Source organism: Myxocyprinus asiaticus, chromosome 5 (assembly GCF_019703515.2).
Source record: "Myxocyprinus asiaticus isolate MX2 ecotype Aquarium Trade chromosome 5, UBuf_Myxa_2, whole genome shotgun sequence".
In the NCBI taxonomy this organism is placed as follows: Eukaryota; Metazoa; Chordata; class Actinopteri; order Cypriniformes; family Catostomidae; genus Myxocyprinus; species Myxocyprinus asiaticus.
Window position 1 is genome coordinate 46,573,730 of NC_059348.1, and position 24,296 is coordinate 46,598,025.

Sequence of the window (24,296 nt, forward strand, 5' to 3'; positions counted from 1 at the left end):
GCTTCAACTAAACAAGTTCCATTTCATGTTTGGATGAGTTTGACAAATGAGTCCAGTTTTCTCTGTGGTGTGTTTAGGGCTTTTAACCAAATGCCTTTTGCATGAGGAAATAGCTGGAACAGCTGGTTATGATTTGAGGAAAACCGGAAACAACAACTGCCTCTGTGACCAGCCAGAGCATCTAGGGAGGGTTCACGCTGGCAAGCACTTATGCCTTTTGGCCGAAAGTTAAGAACAATTAAACTCTAATTGACTAAGAGCTGGGCAAGTGTCAGGGTTTCACAGCAGTTACAGGAACGGTCACATAAAAAGTGTTTGGCTGCAAATGTTGACAAGAGATCCAAAGGTTACCATCTATATTATGCTGGTCATGTACTTGTGGAGTTTCCATGATTACAGATTTTTTAGTGGACATTCATAAAGATTTATTTATGTATTTAAATTTGACCAAAATTCTTTAAAAAGTCACACATGCTTTTTGTTTTAATATGCTATACAAACAAGCTTTGTGCCATAAAGAGGAACTCTGAATTGTGTTATTCTTTTTCTTCTTTGTCCAGAGCCAATTTTTAGCACATGGAAACATGAAGTAGTAGAGTGTGTGTTTGTGTGTCCATTTTCTATTAATTGAGCTGTTTTCACACTCACGTTCTCACATGCCAGGTTCGTCTTTCTCTCACATACGCACATAAACACATTGCTGTACTTGTGTGCACGTGCATTTGGCTAGCCTCCAGCACTGGGTTCAGAGGCCCCTTTCTAAATCTGTCTCTCTTCTCTCTCTAAGAAGCCATATCGTGCAGGCTCGCTAGTTCAGCTGTCTTTTATAAACATTACTCTTGGATTTCCTTTCTAAGAAAAATTTAAGTCCCAACTTTTGAGTGCAGGTGCTCTGCATGCTAGATCATGATATTTTTAGCTGGATTTGAAAGAGATCTTCAGGCAATTTTAAGAATTTCTCCCCATGCCTTCTCACAGTCAGAGAAACCATAAATCATTCTGTCTGTTTCGTACATGATCCATAACAGAGAGACCTCCTGTGTTACAACTTGACGTTTTGAATGAACGTCTAGTAATCAGACTTTTCCTGTTCACAGTAGACATCACATACAACAGGTTTTGTTGCAGCAAAGTTCATCATGTTGATGTTGTAGAGGCTTTAGAAAATCATCTATCAAATATGAAAAGCACAGTGTTATATGGTTAAGCACCAATGAATAATAGCATCAGACTCAATTTAATTTACCCTTGTGCCACTGAAACATCAGTGTCTATCCAGCAAAGATTCAGCGCTGCAGCCCCTTTAGTCCATGTCTAACAATGCCCTGCTTATGAGTAGCTTCACTGTTCACCTGCAGGTTTTGCATCCATTCTTAAGAGTGTTTGTTTTAAACAGGCTTAGTGACAATATGTTAACTGTTGGCTGGAAACAGACTCCTACATAAATATTGTTTTGGCTGGTCTTCAGTCTCAGTGAATGTCACTGAGGCCTCATGGTCTTTGATGGGATATTTATGAGAGAACAGTGAACTAAAAGCCCTGGAGCCAGGCTTTATTATATTTACTCAAGATCAGAGAACAAAGCAAGCACATCCCCTTTAATTAGACAGAGATTTGACTCCAGTTTTGTTTACATGGCTGTTGCTGAACTAGTCTGCTAATGGAGTTTGTGAGTGCTGTAGTTCTTGTTTTGGCACTTCTCCTTCCACACAAATGTTCTTCTTTTGCTTTATTTTCTCCCTCTTTTTCTCATTGAGTTTCCCTTTTTTCAAATCCTAACTGTAATTTGTGTTTTTGGCCAGAACAAATTCTATGCAAGTAGGCAAAGGCAGACAAATGATTGGCCAACACATTTCAAGCAGTGCTGCTGTGCATGCTTAACATGTGTTCTTGCATTACTCAAAGGAGAGATACTGACTATGTTTACATGGACACCAGAAAGCGGCTTATTGCAAGAAAACGGGTTATTGCGAGAAAACAGTATTCCAGTTTACATGCACTGTAGATGCGGCATAATTTTTACTCGAGTATACTTGCGGCATGGTCAGTAAGGAGCTTTCTCCACAGCAATGTACTTTACCCGTGGCTCTTGTGTAAATTACAAACATGAGACCCAAAAGGCTTTGCTGTTTTATTGTTGCTTCGCTTTATTTCAGATATTCCAGAGTTGTTGCTGTGTTTGTTTCCTTCAATTTCTATCGTGACCTGCAGCTGAATTGCATTACAATAGTGGGGTTTCCCTCTTATGTAAAACTCTGGGATTTCCCCAATGTACAAGCACATAAGCGAACGTGAGGGACAGTCGATATTTTACATTGGTGTGTATAAATGGGTATAGTTTATAGTGTATGTGATGTTCCCACTGTACTCCCTGTGCTCCCAGAAATGCTGAATTCTTTCCACTGTGTTGACATGTTGTTGGGCTCCATTCTATGACGTTTGTTATCCTAGTCTGTTCCAAGCACATATACACTTCAAATACCCATCAGAATGCAGCTTATGCGTTTATATGACCACAATAAGCAGCATTCTTCGAGATAAAACCTAGGTGTGTTAAACCACTTTCTCTTAATCCCTTAAGCGGCATACGGAAAACGCCGCTTTCTTCAAAAACCCTGTAATAAGCAGTTTTCTTAAGTGCATGTAAACGTAGTGATGGACACCTTGAAATTTAATATTACACTTAACTACACATAACAGTGCATTCATAAAGTATTCAGACCCCTTCATTTTTTTCAAATTTTGTTATGTTTTTTTTTTATAACTTTGCAAATTTATTAAAAAGAAAAAAACTGAAATATCACATGCCCTGCGTCCAAAACCGCATACTGTCACAGTATATACTGTATTTGATGAGAAACGCACTTCTCGGCCGGTAAAACAGTACACTCTTTATGTATGCGAGAGGCAGTATGAATAGAATTCGGACATACTAACATCTGGGAACGTACGCGTGGTCCCGTGACTAGAATATATGACGTGACAACAACAACTGTGAAAATAATCCACTCAAGTTCGGTTAAACAAGCGCCATTTAAGCACAATGAGCTATGTTCTTTGTGTATACAGCACTTACTGTTGAAAACAGCCTTCCGCCCTGCAGTTTTCCGCCATTTGTTTTATATCCAGCGTTTGAACGTGACATCTCCTCAGCTCCCGATGCAATATGGGATAGGAAAGTGTTCAACTGATCCACACTTCAGATTCCCACCAGAAGTAGTAGGTCATCTGGGCATTTCTCGCTTACTGTCTTATGAATACTATGGATTCTGACATACTACTCCAACGGCATACTTTTTTGGCATACTATATAGTAGGGAAGTATGGATATTCGGACGCAGGGATTGACATAAGTATTCAGACCCTTTGCTATGACACTTGAAATTTAGCTCAGGTGCATTCCATTTCTCTGGATCATCTTTGAGATGTTTCTACACTTTGATTGGAGTCCACCTGTGGCAAATTAAATTGATTGGACATGATTTGGAAAGGCACACACCTGTCTGTATAAGGTCTCGCAGCTGAAAATGTATATCAGCAAAAACCAAGCCATGAGGTCAAAGGAACTGCCTGCAGAGCTCAGAGACAGGATTGTTCGAGGCACAGATCTGGGGAAGGCTAAAAATACATTTTGGCTGCATTGAAGGTTCCCAAGAGCACAGTAGCCTCCATAATTCTTAAATGGAAGAAGTTTGGAACAACCAGGACCCTTCCTAGTGCTGGCTGCCCGGCCAACCTGAGCAATCGGGGGAGAAGGGCCTTGGTAAGAGAGGTGACCAAAAACCCAATGGTCACTCTGGTTGAGCTCCAGAGACCATGTGTGGAGATGGGAGAAACTTGAAGAAGGACAACCATCATTGCAAAACTCCACCGATCTGGGCTTTATGGCAGAGTGGCCAGATGGAAGCCTCTGCTCAGTGCAAGACACATGAAAGCCTGCTTGGAATTTTTAAAGCACCTAAAGGACTCTCAGACTGTTAGAAACAAGATTTTTGTTGCTCTGATGAAATGAAGGTTGAACTGTTTGGCCTCAATTCCAAGCGTCATGTCTGGAGGAACCCAGGCACCACTCATCATCAAGCATGGTGGTAGGGACTGGGGGACTGGTCAGGGTTGAAGGAAAGTTGAACGCAGCAAAATACAAGATATACTTAATGAAAACCTGGTCCAGAGTGCTCAGGACCTTAGACTGGGCCGAAGGTTCAACTCCCAACAGGAGAGTAACCTGAGCACACAGCCAAGATAATGCAAGAGTGGCTTAGGTACAACTCTGTGAATGTCCTTCAGTGGCCCAGCCAGAGCCCGGCCTTGAACCCAGTGGAATATCTCTGGAGATACCTGAAAATGGCTGTCCACTGACGGTCCCCATCCAACTTGACAGAGCTTGAGAGGATCTGCAGAGAAGAATGGCAGAAAATCCCCAAATCCAGGTGTGCAAAGCTTGTCGCATCATACACAAAAAGACTTGAGGCTGTAATCACTGCCAAAGGTGCTTCAACTAAGTACTGAGTTAAGGGTCTGAATACTTATGTCAATGTGATATTTCAGTTTTTTCTGTTTAATAAATTTGCAAAGTTATCAAAAATCTGTTTTTTGCTTTGTCATTATTGGGTATGGAGTGTAGATTGATGTGAAAAAAAAAATAATTAAATGTATTTTAGCATAAGGCTGCAACATAACAAAATGTGAAAAAAATTAAGGTGTCTGAATACTTTATGAATGCACTGTAACAAGAATCTCATCAACGAGTTGCTGTGTCATGACCGTTGTCAACCTACCAGAGATAACTGACCTTGAAGAATACTTCAACCTTAGAGAAGTTTCAACATAATCAAACAGGAAATTGACATAATGCTACCGAATGTTACGGTACCCTGAAATCGACCTCATTCTACTGAGTTACTGAAAATGTTTTTACTAGGGCTGTCAGTAGATTACAAATTTTAATCACGATTAATCTCATAATTTTTCATTGTTAATCGCCATTAATCTCCGATTTTAAAAGTAGTCAAATTTGACTCTATATATACTTATTTCCTGTCATAATGTATTTATTTGTTCTTTGGAAAGAACAACAAAATAGAACAAAACAATACAGTATGTAACAAAAAGCTTTATTAACATATTCCAAATTCCACAGTATAAAGACAGAAATTCACGAAAATATAGCTCCAATTCGTGTCACATTAAGTCTAACTGGGATGTTGACTGATTAAAAGAACTAGTATTCATTGCAATGTGCATTAAACCCTCATTTAATATTAATCAGTCGGCAGGCTGTCTTTTCACTTTAGATTTGGAATGCACATGATTCGTGTCAGGGCATCCAGCTGCATTGAACTCCATATGAAAAGCACGTCTTGTTTTGCTTTTAGCAGTGGCACTTCAAATATAAAGATAATTCATCTGAACTGTCCGGTGATCATTAGCTGACACTTCAAAAACTCAGCAGTAATGGGTACAAAGTTGAAATTATATGAAATTTAAGCGGAGCATCAACAGGGAGAAAAACTAGCTGCACAGCGGGCTTGTATGTATTGACATGCTTGTGTGGTAATGCTGACTTGCAAAAGACACGCGAAGTCCCTTCAGCATTAGTTTTATAAGAGGTTCTTTCTCTAGCACTTGATCATTGGCACGGACTCGCGGTTGTGTGTTTGTTTTTAGTGTGTTTATGAGTGTAATGTCCCCACTAAATACATTGCAAAGGTCCCGCCCTCTAACAGTGTTTACAACTCACACGGAGCTGAATAAAATATCAGAATCTAATGTCAGATCGGTACATGCCTTAATCGCGATTAAGAAAAATGAACACGTTAAACATTTTAAATTAATCACATGCGTTAACGCATTAACACTGACAGCACTAGTCTTTACCTTTTCCTGTGGCGCAGCTAAAAGCTTGTTGCAGGAGCAGCTTCTGAGACATGGGCGCTTGTCCAATGGAAACCAGGAAGTTTCCTCATAATCAATGATGAGCATGATACGTGGTTGCATTTTACCTCTAAGATTAAACTTTTACTCCACTGATGGTTAGGGTTATGTTTAGGGTTTGGGTTAGGGTGTAGTGTCAATAAAATATACATTCCTCCTGACTGTATTACATCATTTACAACTAATAATCTCACTTTTGGCACCACTTTGTGGACATTTTACCCAAAAACTGGAGCTCACGCACGCCCGTAAGTTCAATAACACTTCCAGCTTAGGCAGTTAGAGGCAGTGGCTCAAACTTTGGTAAGCACAGACCGATTTCAGTAAAGAAATTTCGACCTATTGTCGGTGAATTCACAGTGAGATCAGTCTGGACCTTTTACGCTAATGCATGCTAAAGTACTCGCGGCAAAGCTGAGAATGCAACATGGACTTGCATTGTGCTATAAATGGGTTTTTGACACATTTTGGAATGCTTCAAGCTTGCATAGCTAGAAGTATTTGCATTCAGTGTACTTGCGTAGACTGTTTTGTGTCTAAATGTTTTACATTCTGCAGAATGGAGCTCTCTGTGAGGAAGGAAGGGCCTCGTGTGCTATTTGAATGGTTCTGGGACCCTTATTATCTGTGTCTGAGAACAGAATTAAAGTGAAGCGGCTCATGCAGGGTGTTTGGCGTGCATATCTCTGTGGGAGAACGTTAGGGGTAATCAGAGCTTATCTTGAAGCTGCCGTTGAGGTGATAACTTGCCAGTTGGCTGATTTGTGAAGCAGCAATGAATATAGCAGCCATCAGCAGGTGTAGGTAAACATTACCATCAACAAGGAAGGAAGTTCAGATCAGAGGGAACATTTCTGTTCAACAGAGACACAGCTGAGACTCCTGAAGCACTGTAGTTTGTGTAATTACAGACATGGTGTTGTTTGCAACTGTGATCTAATAAGCTGTTGGATAGTTTGCTAAGTTTAAAGACAACATGAAATAGAAACTGACCCAGTTAAGCCGTGCCCTCACTATACATTTTTCGGTCAGATTTTGCTGTCACAGGTTTTCGAGGATGGCCAAATCGGTGTCCACTAGTATGGTCGGCGATGTTCCTTAAGTATAAGCAGTTCAGCAATGTGATCTGAGCCAGTCTTGAGCTGTCACAGATGCTGCAATATTTTCAAGCATGTTTGATATCATCACCACATAATCTTGAAGTTTGAGTGATGCAGTGACAACAGCGAACTGCTCCAGCCAACCACATCTTATGCATATTTGTACAGGAATGGAAAGCCACAGTTTGATCACAATTGTGTTTTATTGTAATATACTTACAAGAGAGCATTTTTTTACCAATAAATATATGATCTGAGCACTCCACTTGACATTGTGCTATGTTTTATTTACCTCCAACTCATCCTGCCCGCGTCGCCCCAATCAATGTTTCTGCCATATTTTCTTTATTCATCTCTTCTTTTGTTTTTCAGACATATTCAGTACACAAACAACTGCTGGACAGCACGCTAATGATAACCATTTAGTTCTGGAAAAGTCTCGTGATCACTAATTTCTCGTGTGATTTATGTGAGGAAACGTTTTTTTCCGCTGTTGGCCAGGGATGCATCTAGGCCAGAGATTTTGTAGTTTGTGCGCCTTGTCTGCGTTCTGCTGTGTAGTATGTGCGCTGCTACAACAAGAAGAAGAAAAGAAACCTTGTTGTGTAATGTGAGGAGAACAGCGATTCAAGTAGTCTGTAGTCATGTAGTATGAGTGCAACTTTAATTTCTTGATAAATCGCCCTGGTCTTATTGCGCAAGATTAATCATTTTATATTGTCCCAAATAAATACAAATATAACACCTTTCTATACCTCTAAAATTACTTTCCTTCTCTGTTGATGAAACTAAGGCTAGGGGAAAAATATTAACCTATATTGTCAGCTTGCTTTTCTCAATCAAATCCTGATGGATAAAATCGAGTCCTGTTCTCAAGTCCTGCCTTCCCAGAACTGCGGCAGGTGAGAGGGGAAGGTGGCCCGGCCTCTAACCCGTAGGCTGCAACGCGTGCTGTCCTCCTCGGCGACGCATCTAAATGCACAGGGAGTCCGAGAAGCGGGTCCGGCGATGCATCTAACTCGGCCGTACCCTCCCCGCTCTACTCCTGGGCCTGCGAGGATGCCAGTGTGTGCACACATGGAGAATAGAAGCTGTGTCCCCGAGAAGAGGCGCTCTCTGTGTTTATTTGGCAGCGTTGATGAGGCTAAACACAAATCAGGTGTGCCTCATTTCCCCGCTGCACAAACGTGGCTTATTAATTATGCACCTCTTTTCTTGCCCAACTCCCGTCATGAGCCTGGCTGAAGGATGGCCCTCAGAGGCAGGGCGATGATGATGAGAGGGAGGGGCATTCCGCAAGAGACAGACACAGTGGGTGTGGCGTCAAGCCTCGGAGAGGCATTTATTGAAAATAATAATAAACATAAAATTTCCAAAAAGGGGGAATAAATAGTGTCCAGGGGGAATGGTGATCAAAATAAAGGGGAATCTGGCATCCTTGCAGTGAAAAGGGGCTCCGTGAAGGTCGGGGAAGTGTCCTTGGAATGGCCCAGGTGTGATCGGGGTCAGACGGCCGCACACGCTCTCCTGCCCAACTCCTGTCGTGAGCCTGGCTGAAGGACGGCCCTCAGAGGCGGGGCGATGACGACGAGAGGGAGGGGTGGGTCGTTCCGCCACAATCATATAATACTTGTACCATGAGATAAATGTGATGCATGATCACATGCTCACATAAATCACTGCTACTAGATTGTTTGGCTTGAGTGCCTGCTCTTGCTGATATTAATATTAATGTTGTTGTGGTGGTTGTTGTTTACAGGTGGACGCATAAACAGCAGTTACGTGTGGATGTATAACTCACAACTCAACCTCTGGATCAAAGTGGCCTCTCTCAATAAGGGTCGCTGGAGACACAAGATGACTGTCCTGCTAGGGAAGGTGAGAGAGAGAGGCTCTTGATTAAAAATGGAGTGCCTATGTGTGTGTGTTTCCAGTTCCAGCTCAGTCACTTCCCACTTCCTGAAACAGCTGAACGCTTCCTCTAACGAATGTGACAAAATACAGTATGGAGAAAATAACGAACACTAAATGGGTAACTGTGTTTTTCTTTCTGAACATTTAAACCCATTTGATTAGATTTTTGTTTTGTTTTTTACATCCTTTTTACAAATTCAGTGTTTAGCAGTCTCATAGGTCAGTGATGTCTGAGAACACATGGAATCTTTTCCTGCAGAATTCAGCAGAAATTTCAGCACCTGTCATCAACAAAATTCTTTCACCCATACCCCGTACCCCTTGTTTGTTATTAACAGTGCTTGTGAAAGAGCATTGTATTGAAATCCCTTTCTTTTTCTCTTTCTCATTCTTCTCCTTTTCCTTCTTACCCTACTACTTCTCCTGCTTTTTCTTCTTTCTTCTTCTCTTTTCCTCTTTCTCTTCCTCCTTTTCCTCTTTTTTTCCCCTCTTGCTTCTCATTCTTCTCCTGCTTCTTTTCTTTCTCCTCCTCCACTGTCTCTCTCTTCTTTCGCTTTCTCCTCCTCCCCCTGCTTCGCCTTTTCACTCTCCTCTGTCTTCTGCTTATTTTCCTCCTAGTTGTCCTCCTACTTTTTCCCTTCCTCCTTCACCACCTCCTTTTTTCTTCTGCTAATTTTTCTTCTCATTCCTCCATGTTCTCTTTTATTACTACTACTACTTTTGGCTTCTGCTCCCCCTTCTCTTTTGCCTTCTACTTCTTTTTCTTTATCTCCTTATTTTTCTTCGTCTTTCACCTTTCCCTCCTCCTTCTGCTTCTCCTCCTCATTTTTCTCCTCCTCTATCTCCTCCATTTCTTTCTCTTACTCTTCCTTCTCATTTTTCTCCTCCTCCTCACCCTCCTTTTTTCTCCTCCTTTTTCTTGCCTTTCCCTCTTCCTCCTCTTCTTTTTCCTGCTACTTTTACTTCTCGTTCTTCTACATCTTCTCCTCCATTTCTTTTCCCTTCCCATCCAGGGGGTAAAACATCCTCCCAGCTTGAATGTAATATATATATTTTTCTTTTATTTGCACTCAGACACGAACACATGTCCTTAGAGACAGTTCTTGGAAAGTAGTTACTTCTATCTTTTCCTGTGCGTGCGTGCGTGTATGAGTGTCCAATGCCCATCCTCATCCATGGGTGTTTACAAAGACATTGCTTGGCTTTCAGGATGTTTGTAGTTCTTTAGAAAGCAGTTATGAAATTAGTTTCCATTTAATTTACATTCTCATTTTTCTCCTCCTCCTCACCCTCCTTTTTTCTCCTCCTTTTTCTTGCCTTTCCCCCTCCTCCTCTTCTTTTTCCTGCTACTTTTACTTCTCGTTCTTCTACATCTTGTCCTCCATTTCTTTTCCCTTCCCATTCTCTTTTCCTCCTCTTTCTCCTTCTCCTACTTCCCTTTTGCCTTCTACTCTCCCTTTTCTTTTCTCCTCCTCCTTCCCCTCCTACTCGTTTTTCTCCATCTCCTCATCCTTTCCTCTCTCACTCCTCCTCCTCTTTCTTGTTCTTCTCTCCTCTTCCTCCCTCTTTTCCTTCTCTCCTCTTCCTTCTGCTTCTCCTCCTCTTCCTCATTTTTTCTCCTCATTCTCTTCTACTTCTCATTCCCCTCCATTTCTTTCTCCTGCTACTTCTCCTTCTCATTCTTCTCCATCTTTTATTTCTCATCCTCCACTTTCGCCCCTACTCCTCTTTCTCTTTCTCCTCCCACTTATTTTTACTCTCCTCCTTTTCCTTCTCCTTACCCTCCTCTTTTGTCTGCTTTTCTTTCTCCTCCTTTCTTCCCCACCTTTTACTTCTCATACTTTTCTTTGTCCTTCTCTTTCTCCTTGTCCTCCTTTTTCCTCCTCATTCTCTTCCTTTTTCTCCTCCTACTCGTTATTCTCCTTTTCACTCTTCTTCTCCACAGTTTTCTGCAAATAATTACACTTGGTGCTTAACAAACTCCATTTAAACTTGTTTTGTAGATCATTTCAAGACCCATGCTGAGTGTCATGACAACAGCAAAGTGGCTCTGATGCTCCATTGCTTTTAAACAGAAACAAAACCTAACCTTTAGCTCTAGCAAAATCGAGTTACAAAATCTAAATCTTTCTTACTAATAAGGGTGTAGTACTCTCAACTCGGCTCTGTTTAACATTTAAATCCACTCAGCAGAATTTTCATGTTCAGATTCCAGGTGGGCAACAGTCGTAATCAGTTGTGTTGTTTAATGTTTGTGTTATTGCCGTTTGGCTGATTGTTTTCAGAAATTAGCCTCACCATAGCAGTGTGTTTGTGTTTAGAATGCCCAGTCATGCTCTACTTTCTCTTTTAACATGTACATGAGTATTAGCGGTCCAAAAATGCTGTAATTACAGTAATTAATTATTGGGTCTTGTGTGGGTGTTTCCACATTTTACCTGTGAAAAATATGTTTCTCTGGGACCTTTGATGGAGTGCTGTACTGATTAATTTTATTTTGGGTGTTTGTAGATGTTTATGCAGCACATGTGCTTAATTACAGATTCAGGGGGTAAAACATCCTCCCAGCTTGAATGTAATATATATTTTTTTCTTTTATTTGCACTCAGACACGAACACATGTCCTTAGAGACAGTTCTTGGAAAGTAGTTACTTCTATCTTTTCCTGTGCTTGTGTGTGTCCGTGCGTGCGTGCGTGTATGAGTGTCCAATGCCCATCCTCATCCATGGGTGTTTACAAAGACATTGCTTGGCTTTCAGGATGTTTGTAGTTCTTTAGAAAGCAGTTAGGAAATTAGTTTCCATTTAATTTACATGCATTTTCCACTTTTACCATTACACAGTTCTTTTCTTTTTTTCTGGTTCATTTTGTGTTCTACTTTTGTTTATTGAAACTTCAGATTTCCAAATATTGATATCCTGTTTGCACACCAGATAATTATGTTTGGCCCCTTGTAAGTCAGTGGTGATTTTCTGAAGAAAGGTCCTCAAAGTTTCCAGATAAGCTTCTGTTATGTTTTGCTAAAAATATGATCAAAGATTTCATGATGAAAACATCTAACTTTAGATTTCACAGAATCTGTATGATATCTGATTTCTGTGAGTCATTTAAAGGGGTCGTACATGCAAAAAAAGAAAATTCTGTCATCTCACCATTATGTTGTTCCAACCTTATGACTTTCTTGCTTAACCTGTACTTTTTGAGAAGGCACCAGTGGCAGTCCTGGCTCATTTGTCGGCCTGAGCGAGATAAGACATTACCAAAGAAAAAAAAAATTTCAGGGATCAAACAAGTTAAAGTGTCTGTAACAATTAAGGAACGGAGGAAGCTGGGGCCGGCTTGACAAAACACGCAGACATTTATTGTTGCACTTTTCAGCCGAACACAATACGAACACTTTTCAGCAGTACACAAAAGGTTTGCTTTGCAGCATACACCCCACTGACACGCAGACACACACAGACAGCTTTGTGCGTCTCTCTCTCTCTCTCTCGTCTGTCGCTGTCTCCTCTCCTTAAATACTCCCACTGCCCCTCACTGGAACGTGAGACTGGTGTGGCACACAGGTGTACCTCATTCACCACTTATCTTCCCAGCCTCGCTCGGCCCCGCCCTGCTCACCACATACCCCCATCGCCAAATTCAGGTCGGGGAATTCTCCGGCCTGTGACGTACTCCCCCACCCCCATTTCTAGGGAGGGAGCGTTGACGTGTCAGGATGGTCTCCAGGTCTGACATGCATGTGCCTGGGAGTGGGAACAGGATGAGGGAGAGGATGGGGGAGGGGGAGAATAGAGAGAAAGAGGAGAAAGCAGAGAGAGGAGAGAGAGAGACGGGCTCGCCGACCCCGGACATGCTATTGACTGGCCCTCAGCTCGCTGTACTGCTTCCGTCCGTGATGTCGGGCGATGGCATTGAACCCCTCAGCTGTTCCTTTCGGTTGCCGGTTGACGCAGAGCTCCAGCGCCACCAGATCGAGCACTCCCTTGGCGTCACGATCCTCAGAAAGCAGCAAGGACTCCTTGACGGTGCATCCTTTCTCCTATCCGGGTTTCGGCACCAGTTTAACAATTAAGGAACGGAGGAAGCTGGGGCCAGCTTGACAAAACACACAGACATTTATTGTTGCACATTTCAGCCACACACAAGACACCGCTTTTCAGCAGTACACAAAATGTTTGCTTTTCAGCATACACCCCACTGACACAGACACACACAGACAGCTTTATGCATCTCTCTCTCTCGTCTGCCGCTGTATCCTCTCCTTAAATACTCCCGCCGCCCTTAACTGGAACGCGAGACCGGTGTGGCACACAGGTGAACCTCATTCACCACTTATCTTCCCGGCCCCGCCCTGCTCGCCACAGTGCCATAAGGGGGAGTAGATAATGACAGAATTATAATTTTTGATTGAACAATCCTCTTAACTGATCCATGGAAGACCATACATTTTTTACTCACTTGCTGAAAATAAAATAAATGTATCCTGCTAACAGGGATGTTGCAGAGTAAATGTGAATTTACTGTAACCTACTGTTGTCATCAACTTAATCATGCAGCTCAATTGTCAAAGATACAAAACACTTTTGTTTGGAAGTTGCTTTCAAAATCCACCCAGAAATCCGACGGGATTCTATATTCCAAGTCTTCTGCGGCCATACAACAGCTTTGTGTGAGGAACAAACTGAAATTTTAATTATCAATATTTTTTTCTTTTAAGAGAATTATGTTTTTAGCAGTGAGAACAGGGCTTATTGTCATCCCCTGAGTGTGAGACACATTTTGATCTTCACTCCCAGAGGTCAAATATCATCTCTCTATGTTTGTGTTTATATAACACATGATCTTAGGCATTAGGCAAGTGTGATTTCTGCTTCTCTCTGTTCTCTATTGGACAATGCTTCCTGTTGAACAGCTTTAATGTGGGTCAGTGTCATTATGTTGTTACTGTGGCCCCTCGCCCCTTCCATATTTCCTCTGTTGTGTCAGTTTGAGGTTAATGGGTTGTGTCTGTAGAGTGGATGCCTCGCATTATCTGGCAATTGCAACTATGAGCTGAGGTAATGTGATTGTTATTGTAGATCTCTATGATGAATCAACAGTAGGGCTGTCACGGTCGATTATGTTGGTCTTTTGAGTAATCTGCCAATTACTCTGATGAATTTTGACTTGCATGTTTAATGTCTTAACACTCAATAATGTAAACTGTAATCAAAGTTTTTTATTTATTTTTTTAACCAAGCACTCAAGTATAACCGGTTTGAAAAGCAAAGATCTCACAGGGTTTATCACCTGAATTGTTCCCATCTGACTAAAGCTAAATATATATATATGTATATATATATATATATATATATAAAATTATTATTATTTAATTTTTTTATTATTAGGGATGTGCATGGATAGTTGATATATGGTTAACTGTTCGACGTGCCACTATTTGATATACCAAAATCACTATTCGGTTATTCAACACGTGCAATAGAGGTCTTCAACCCGACCTCGACGAGTTCTGACAATCTTTCAAGTTTGGATCAGTTTTTCAAGTATAGGGTGAGTTTGGGGCTGTTCAGACATGCTTTTTTGTTTTTCTATGTACTGTTAACACGCGCTGGGCAGGCGTCTTTGACTGTTGCGTTGAATCTCACCGTTTCCTCTTTCAGCATCTCACGCATTTTTAGATGCCAAGTAAAGTTAAAAATAACATTTTGAGTGTTTGAGGAAATTCCATTGCAATAAACATTCTCTATTCACGCATCCTGACGAAAAACGATTAACCATTCATGAAACCTCGCAGTTAACCGAATGTTAAAAACCGCAACCTGCACATCCCTAAAAAAATAAATAAAAATAAATAAAAAAGTGTGTGTATGTATGTATGTGTATATATATACAGGTGCATCTCAATAAATTAGAATGTCATGGAAAAGTTAATTTATTTCAGTAATTCAACTCAAATTGTGAAACTCGTGTATTAAATAAATTCAATGCACACAGACTGAAGTAGTTTAAGTCTTTGGTTCTTTTAATTGTGATGATTTTGGCTCACATTTAACAAAAACCCACCAATTCACTATCTCAAAAAATTAGAATATGGTGACATGCCAATCAGCTAATCAACTCAAAACACCTGCAAAGGTTTCCTGAGCCTTCAAAATGGTCTCTCAGTTTGGTTCACTAGGCTACACAATCATGGGGAAGACTGCTGATCTGACAGTTGTCCAGAAGACAATCATTGACACTCTTCACAAGGAGGGTAAGCCACAAACATTCATTGCCAAAGAAGCTGGCTGTTCACAGAGTGCTGTATCCAAGCATGTTAACAGAAAGTTGAGTGGAAGGAAAAAGTGTGGAAGAAAAAGATGCACAACCAACCGAGAGAACCGCAGCCTTATGAGGATTGTCAAGCAAAATCGATTCAAGAATTTGGGAGAACTTCACAAGGAATGGACTGAGGCTGGGGTCAAGGCATCAAGAGCCACCACACACAGACGTGTCAAGGAATTTGGCTACAGTTGTCGTATTCCTCTTGTTAAGCCACTCCTGAACCACAGACAACGTCAGAGGCGTCTTACCTGGGCTAAGGAGAAGAAGAACTGGACTGTTGCCCAGTGGTCCAAAGTCCTCTTTTCAGATGAGAGCAAGTTTTGTATTTCATTTGGAAACCAAGGTCCTAGAGTCTGGAGGAAGGGTGGAGAAGCTCATAGCCCAAGTTGCTTGAAGTCCAGTGTTAAGTTTCCACAGTCTGTGATGATTTGGGGTGCAATGTCATCTGCTGGTGTTGGTCCATTGTGTTTTTTGAAAACCAAAGTCACTGCACCCGTTTAGCAAGAAATTCTGGAGCACTTCATGCTTCCTTCTGCTGACCAGCTTTTTAAAGATGCTGATTTCATTTTCCAGCAGGATTTGGCACCTGCCCACATTGCCAAAAGCACCAAAAGTTGGTTAAATGACCATAGTGTTGGTGTGCTTGACTGGCCAGCAAACTCACCAGACCTGAACTCCATAGAGAATCTATGAGGTATTGTCAAGAGGAAAATGAGAAACAAGAGACCAAAAAATGCAGTTGAGCTGAAGGCCACTTTCAAAGAAACCTGGGCTTCCATACCACCTCAGCAGTGCCACAAACTGATCACCTCCATGCCACGCCGAATTGAGGCAGTAATTAAAGCAAAAGGAGCCCCTACCAAGTATTGAGTACATATACAGTAAATGAACATACTTTCCAGAAGGCCAACAATTCACTAAAAATGTTTTTTTTATTTGTCTTATGATGTTTTCTAATTTTTTGAGATAGTAAATTGGTGGGTTTTTGTTAAATGTGAGCCAAAATCATCACAATTAAAAGAACCAAAGACTTAAACTACTTCAGTCTGTGTGCACTGAATTGATTTAATACACGAGTTTCACAATTTGAGTTGAATTACTTAAATAAATGAACTTTTCCACGACATTCTAATTTATTGAGATGCACCTGTGTATATATATACACACACACACACACACACACACACACACACACACACACACAGTTGAAGTCAGAAGTTTACATACACCATAGCCAAATATATTTAAACTCAGTTTTTCACAATTCATGACATTTAATCATAGAAAACATTCCCTGTCTTAGGTCAGTTAGGACACTACATTATTTTAAGAATGTGAAATGTCAGAATAATAGTAGAGAGATAATGATTTATTTCAGCTTTTATTTCTTTCATCACATCCCCAGTGGGTCAGAAGTTTACATACACATTTAGTATTTGGTAGCATTGCCTTTAAATTGTTTAACTTGGTCAAACGTTTTGGGTAGCCTTCCACAAGCTTCTCATAATAAGTTGCTGGAATTTTGGCCCATTCCTCCAGACAGAACTGGTGTAATTTATTCCGATTGGTGCCAAAAACAAAAAATCCAGTGAGCGGCAGTTCTGTGGATGGAAATGCCTTGTTGAGAGAGGTCAGCAGAGAATGGCCAGACTGGTTCGAACTGACAAAGTCTACAGTAACTCGGATAACCGCTCTGTACAGTTGTTGCGAGAAGAATATCATCTCGGAATGCTATTCTGAGATGCGGGCTGGTGCAGTTTAGGTGGCACGAGGGGGACCAACACAATATTAGATAGGTGGTTTTAATGTTGTGTGTGTGTGTGTATGTATGTATGTATGTATGTGTGTGTGTGTGTGTGTGTGTGTGTGTGTGATATATGTATATATATATATATATATATATATATATATATATATATATATATATATATATATATATATATATATATATTACACACACACACACACCATTTTTTATGTTTTCTGTAATGATAAAAAATTAGCTATATAATATAAAAGAATGTAAGTTTATATAAAAGACATTTTTGGGATTACTCAAGATTTATTATTTCCTTGTTTCCAACTTGAATAAAGAACAGACAATACGGGTTACTGTTAAGGCCGTAACCCATGCCAACAAAATACAGTCCTTACGTCTTCAGGCCACCAAACTGAAAGGACAAGCAAGTGAAACTTCCCCCTTATCCCCCCAAATAGTCACACCCCTTTTTTCCGGGTGCCAATCAGAGAACATGTCAGTCTCACTGAACTTAGAGAACTCTAACCTTTAAAGAAACATTAACACCATTTGACATGGCATTACACTATGTATTTATATAGATAAAAACAATAGACCTCTATGGGATGTCCTCATTTAGAAAGGTAGGTAAAAATGTATGTGTATTCTGCAGGTGTATGCAGTTGGAGGTTATGATGGCCAGTGCTGTCTCAGTAACGTGGAAGTGTATGACTCCTTCTCCAACCGCTGGACAGAGGTGACCCCTATGAAAGTAGCCGTCTGCTCCCCGGCGGTGACCAGCTGTGCTGGAAAACTCTTTGTCATTGGTGGACAGCCCAATGAAATCAGCTGCTCCAATAAGGTGGGCGATATATTCCACAACACTGTGCTATATAAACACAAACATCTGTATAAATGGATGAAATATCTGTGTTTAGGGATGTAACGGTTTTAAAAAGAGTTGGTTATGAAACCGTTCACAGTATTGCATTCATGGTATTTTTAATCCAAGTACAATCCATTTAAGAGAGAATCAGCTACATTTACACAGCATCAAATAAACGTGATTCAATAAATCTATCAAATAAATTGCAACGTACGTCACCTGTTTCACTGAACCATCACTTCATTTTAAAAGCCACACACACCCACGAACTGCACGACAGAAAGCACAGCACACTGAAATATCAAAGCCTTTATTCCCCTCCTCCAAACGGCTGAAGTCTGCGATGTGGGAATATTATGGTTATTTAAAAGACCCACAAGGCATCATCAGTGTTGATGGTCACTCAATTTGTAAACTTTGTCGGAAAAAAAGTGTGATCGGAATCGGAGCTGATCAATATCAGAGCAGTAGCGCAGCTCCCTCCCTCTCTCTGGGCCTTTCGCTTGCTCACTATTTAGCACGATGTGTGCACGCATGGGATGGGACATGTCTTTTGCACTCTGTTTGGTGGAATTTAATAACTATCGTAGCTTAACAAGATCACCCACGATTGCAACAACGGCATGAAATGCGAACACCAGCGAAGTGGTAGGTCAAATGTATTTATTAATCCAGAAAAATGCCCCAACATCACATCCTGGGCCATCTTCCAGTCAGACGACTCATTGCTGTATTTTTCTTATAATTTTAGCAAGGCACCTTAATAACATGATACCGTTGTAATTTTTGTGAAGGTTATCATACCATGAATATTTCATACCGTTACACTCCTATCTGTGTTGATGCAAAAAAAATGTTTTAATTGTCATGGAGATTAGAGTTAAAAGAGTGAATAGAGCTGCTTTTAGAATATCAGACAAAACAAAATCACGCAGAGCTCATCCACAAAACAAAAAGCACTCTTAGTTTTGTTGTTTGTTCTATACATAGAAACACTTTTGAAAACGGCACTTATGCCTTTAGTCTTGAATTTGGATTTGGGTGTGTACACGGGAAAAACGTCATGTCTTGACGTTTGTTTCTAGAAAAGGGTGTGTAGTCGATGACTGTGTCAAATGAAAACTGCTTTTTCGCTACTTTTTGTTTGTTTCTGGAAGGGCAAATGTACCCACGCCTTTCCTCAAATCTGTCCCTCACCCCATCTCTTATTTGCCATAACAACAAGCTAATGCCAGGTTGAAAAGATCTGTCACATCTAAATGGACTGTCATACTTTTTCTGTTCGAGACAATGCCTAAATGAAGCAAACCGAGCATAACCAAAGCAGGAGAGAATTTTACCAAACTGTCAATTGGGCTCTGTTCCAAACCTTAGTGAGCCGCCTGTACAGCATTTGAAGGCATAATAGGCATGTTCTGCATGTGAAGGTTGTTATAAATCATGGTCAGCAAAATTATTCTGCCTTACAGGGCCATAACCACCACAGAAATAAAAGTAAAAAATAAGAGTAAAAAGGTGGTTCCCTAAATTATAAAAATTTGAATTATTTTTTTATTTTCTCCCCAATTTGGAATGCCCAATTCCCAATGTACTCTAGGTCCTTGTGGTGGCGTAGTGACTCGCCTCAATTCGGGTGGTGGAGGACAAATCTCATTTGCCCCCGCGTCTGAGACCGTCAACCCACGCGTCTTATCACGTGGCTTGTTGAGTGCGTTACCGCGGAGACATAACGCGTGTGGAGGCTTCACGCCATCCACCGTGGCATCCACGCACAACTCACCACGTGCTCCACCGAGAGCGAACCACATTATAGTGACCATGAAGAGGTTACCCCATGTGACTCTACCCTCCCTAGCAACCGGGCCAATTTGGTTGCTTAGGAGACCTGGCCGGAGTCACTCAGCACTTCCTGGATTCGAACTCGCGAACTCCAGGGGTGGTAGTCAGCGTCATTACTCGCTGAGCTACCCAGGCCCCCCAAAAATTTGAATTATTAATCATTTGTTCCCCTCTCAATCTTAAATATGTGGATAGATCATTGCTGCCTTATAAGATACTTTGCTTTGGCCAAAATGTAAGGCAGTATTTCATGGATCCTTTGCAGATAAGGCAATCCTTAAAAATGCATTGCGACAAGTCAGGTTAAGTCATTTTTATTTGTATAGCACTTTTCACAAAACGCATCGTTTCAAAGCAGCTTTACAGGAAAGATGCTGTGACAGAAAATTAAGCTGTGATGTCTATTATGTCTTATAGTCATCTGTGATGTCTATTATGTCTTATAGTCCTCATTGTGTGATTTGATGAAAAACTTGATTGTAGATTATGCCTTTAAAAAATATTTAACCAGTTCAGTGACAATTTTCATTCAATATGGCAGAAAGAGTCAAGGGAATTGAGTATAACCTGAGCTCAACTGCTGTGTGCATTTTCCATTTGCCTTTTTGCTTTGTATCTAGCCCCTAATAAACATGCCAAAACATTTTTTGAATAGCAAATAGTTTTCCTAAAAATGGATGTCGTCATATGGGGCTAAGTTGTGAAATTTTAAATAATATCAAGCTATAGAAAATCAGATTTTGTAAAATCTGATTAAAATTGTTAATTATGTTTACAGGAGTGTTGGTTATTCTTGGTTTTGAGACGTTACAGACATTACAGCTGATTTTCTGTAAAGCTGCTTTGGAACAATGTGTACTGGGAAAAGAAAAGTCAAATCAAGTCAAATAATTTTTATTTGTATAGTTTTATGTTACAGTGTTTTTTTTCTATTTTGGCAACAAAATCTCAATGTTCTCTCTTTGCACTGTCAAACAAACAATTGATAGACAGTGCTGAAGCATTTTACCAATCAAAACTTACTAGCATAATTAATTCTGATTCAAAGTAATGGCCAGCATCATCCAACCATATTAAAATAAAGCATTATAAATTCTGAATCTATGTACTGATCACCATTGTCCCTTGTCTGCCAACCATTTTGAGTGGTGCAAACTTCATCTGCAGCCTGAAACTGAACTTTTGACCGGAAGTTTGGAGTGTATGCGCTTAGCTGCATAGGAAAGCTATAAGATGCTCCCTATTTAGTGAATGACTTAACCTCCAGTGTGCTGGCTGTCTGCACTGGCCTCAGAACAGTTTGAAATGCACCTTAGTTTTATCCTAACTCTGTATACAGCCTCTGAAAGCAACATTTTCCATGTTTTGAATTCTCAATGTGATAATGCACAGTGAATATAAGATTTCCAAGGGAAAAATAGCCCTCTAGTCTGCAGTGTTTAACATAGTGCCATTTCGCGATAAATCAATGAAATTTTCAAAATGGCATATCGGATGGAACTAGAGACTTTAACTTTAATCTTTAACTCAAACAGTTTTTAATGGAGATGCTTAATGAGATTTCTTACCAGATGTAGTTTAGTCGGCGTTCTCCCAAAGACAAACTCCGCTGTGATCGGCGCCATGTTGTTTTGTCACATGACTCGGTGCGTCGAAAGTTTAACCCTTTAATGACAGCCCAGAGTGTCCTGAACTGAGATTAGTTGGTTTAAATGAAATGAAATTATGCATAGTGTATAGCAAAGACAAACCATAATGTACGCGCATGAGAACGCGGGGTCGCACGACGGTAAATATACTTAATGATTTTGTTTATCATATTCAGTGCTGAGAAGTACCAATAAAAGGTCCCTCTAATTAAACATTTACCATTTCACCCAATATTTGTTTGTACTGATGTGTTTTTGTGCTTAGCGGGGTTTTCAGTTGTTAGTTTTGCAACATGCTAACTCTTTTGTAATCAGTCTCATGTGCACTTCTCGTGTGGAACACCATCTTTGGTGTTCCACATGAGATCTTTCCAAAAAATGCTTCGGTATCCAAGGCCTAGTAATAATTTTCTTGTATATTATTATACCAGAACATACTTTTTGCACGCGTGAGTGACCGTTTACCGTTGACCACCCCTGAAAAGCTTTTCAATTCATTCACTAATGGGGTTCCATTTCAATTAGGAGTAGGTCTGTGCATAATTAATCAACGATTGATTTGCTGTCAATTACTTAATACTGAGGATGAATCAATTTAAGCACAAATGTGTTCAGAAACTATGAAAATTTATTAATGATGAATTGATTGTTGATTTTAGTGAAAATTCCTAAAAAAAAGTACATCCCTAGTTTGAATGCTGCCTAAGAAGGTAGCTGCCTACGCAGATAGTTGACAGCGAGGCAACTCACTAGGTTTTGAAAAAGAGCCATAGTGTTCAAATTATGCATTTGACCAGATTTCCACACACTGGTTTTATGCAGTGAAACATGGAAGGAAAATAAACCAAAATGTAGAAAATCTCCTAGATCAAGATGAGATGTGATCTTCTCTGTTTCCCACAAAATTGGAGACAAGAGGAGACATAATCAGAGCTGAACTCCCTATAACATTTGTCTCGAGTACCCTTCTACCCTTCCAATACGGGCATCTCTTTGTACAGAAGGACTGTTAACGGCAGATGGGGAGTGAATGTGTGTGTTTGTGTAGGTGATCTGTACCTGGTTGACAGTTGGGGCCGGTGTGGTCAGCTTATTGTTCTCTTAGACAGTGCTGTTGTCTCAGATAACATCTCACACAGATTGTACTCTTTGAATTTCCACTTCTCAGATTACTGCATTCTTTACTTGCTATCTGGAATAGAAAGAGAAAGAAAGAGCGATAGAGAATGCAGTGTGGAAGAAAAGGAAGTATTTAATACAAGCTCTTTTCCACAGAATGTTGCATTTTCAGAATGTTTTTCCACTTATGTAATTGGTGCGTCTGTCATCCGAGAGTTTCTATATGGTATCTGTTTTTACACTCTGTCAGTATGCCTGTCTTCAGCAGAACACATTTGAAGAAAAATAGAAATATCTCAGTTCAGTAGGTCCTTGTGGATGGTGATTTGACTTTTTGAGTTCCGAAAATCACAGATAGTCAGGATAAACGTCATCAATACTCCAGCGGTAAATAAAAAGTGATGCGATCGCTTTTGGTACGAAAAAGATCAATATTTAAGTACTTTTTATCTATAAACCATTGCTTCCGATAAGCAGCTGTATACTCATGAGAGCCAGTAGCGGTTCTAGATTGTATGGCACCCTGGGCAAAGCCCGCTTCAGCACGCAATTGTGATTGTAATTGAGATGGCTGGTGGAGTTCATGGCGCCCACTTGTCTGTGTGTCGCACATGCATCAGTTCTTGCATTAACATGCCAGTGCAATTACGTCACATGCGCATACCGCTTCTGACCGGAAACAATTATTTATAGTTAAAAAGTACTTAAATATTTATCTTGTTCGTACCAAAAGCAATTGTATTGCTTTAGAAGACATTAATTTAACTGCTGGTGTCAGATTGATGACATTTATGCTGAATGTCTGTGATTTTATGAGCTTCAAAAGAAAAATTGCCATTCACTTGCATTTTAAGGACCTACTGAGCTATGATATTGTTCTATTTTACTTTAAATGTGTTCTGGTGAAGAAAGAAAGTCATACACACCTGGGATGGCATGAGGGTGAGTAAATTATGAGAGAATTTTCATTTTGGGGTGAACTAACCCTTTAAGTCCACTTAGAAATCTTGACTAAATTTAATTCACAAACAGCTTTAATTTAGTTTTATGTGGCCATTTTCCACCCTCTCTCTAATCTTTAGAATTAAACAGGTTGTTTTTGATACTGTACTTTTCTGTGAAAATAAATTCAAATAAAATCAATCTTATAACTGGCTAATATCCATGTACCATCGTTCATTAGGATGGGGCGAGTTGCTGAATCCTGAATAGGCGTTGGTGTGTAAATGTGGGCGGTCATATGTTAATGTACTCATAGTCATGACGGCAATACCACGATAATGAAACTGCATAGACTGGGCAACATTGTGTTGTGAATGTTAGAGCATGTCTTCTTAGAACATCAAACTTTTTTTTATTTATAAAAAGAGAAAGTCCTGTTTTCCATTATATGTTCCATTTAAAAATGTTCTTTGGAGAAAATAGCTAAAATTATTCCACAAGTCCCATCACAAATCTACACACTGATAAGTAGGAACCTGTATACCAAAAGTAAATGGTCTGTTAGGTTGTAGAATTTAAAGTTTAAACCTTTCTAAATAGAGATTGTGTGTCTTCTTTCCACATAAATGTGTGTCACAGGTCCAGTGTTATTGCCCCGAGACTGACAGCTGGCAGCTGAGGGCGTGTGTTCCCTTCACCAAACCCAACATTTCTGCTGTGTCTCTCAATAACCTCATCTATGTATGTGGCGGCCTGACCAAGTCCATCTACTGCTATGATCCTGTAGAGAACCACTGGATACATGTGGTCAATACCTTCAGCAGACAGGTATCCAAAAACTACAACA

At 40.3% G+C, this 24,296-nt stretch overlaps 1 protein-coding gene across 2 annotated transcripts in view; it reads left to right on the plus strand.

Annotated features, from left to right (window-relative positions):
• The window catches only part of LOC127440334 (kelch-like protein 24), a 43,699-nt gene that overhangs the window by 13,979 nt on the left and 5,424 nt on the right, over positions 1 to 24,296 (plus strand). For both annotated transcript variants that reach the window (XM_051696871.1, XM_051696870.1), the window contains exons 5-7: positions 8,794 to 8,912; positions 17,688 to 17,876; positions 24,089 to 24,277. In XM_051696871.1, coding sequence (XP_051552831.1) covers positions 8,794 to 8,912; positions 17,688 to 17,876; positions 24,089 to 24,277 — 497 coding nt within the window. The remainder of the gene's footprint in view (positions 1 to 8,793; positions 8,913 to 17,687; positions 17,877 to 24,088; positions 24,278 to 24,296) is intronic.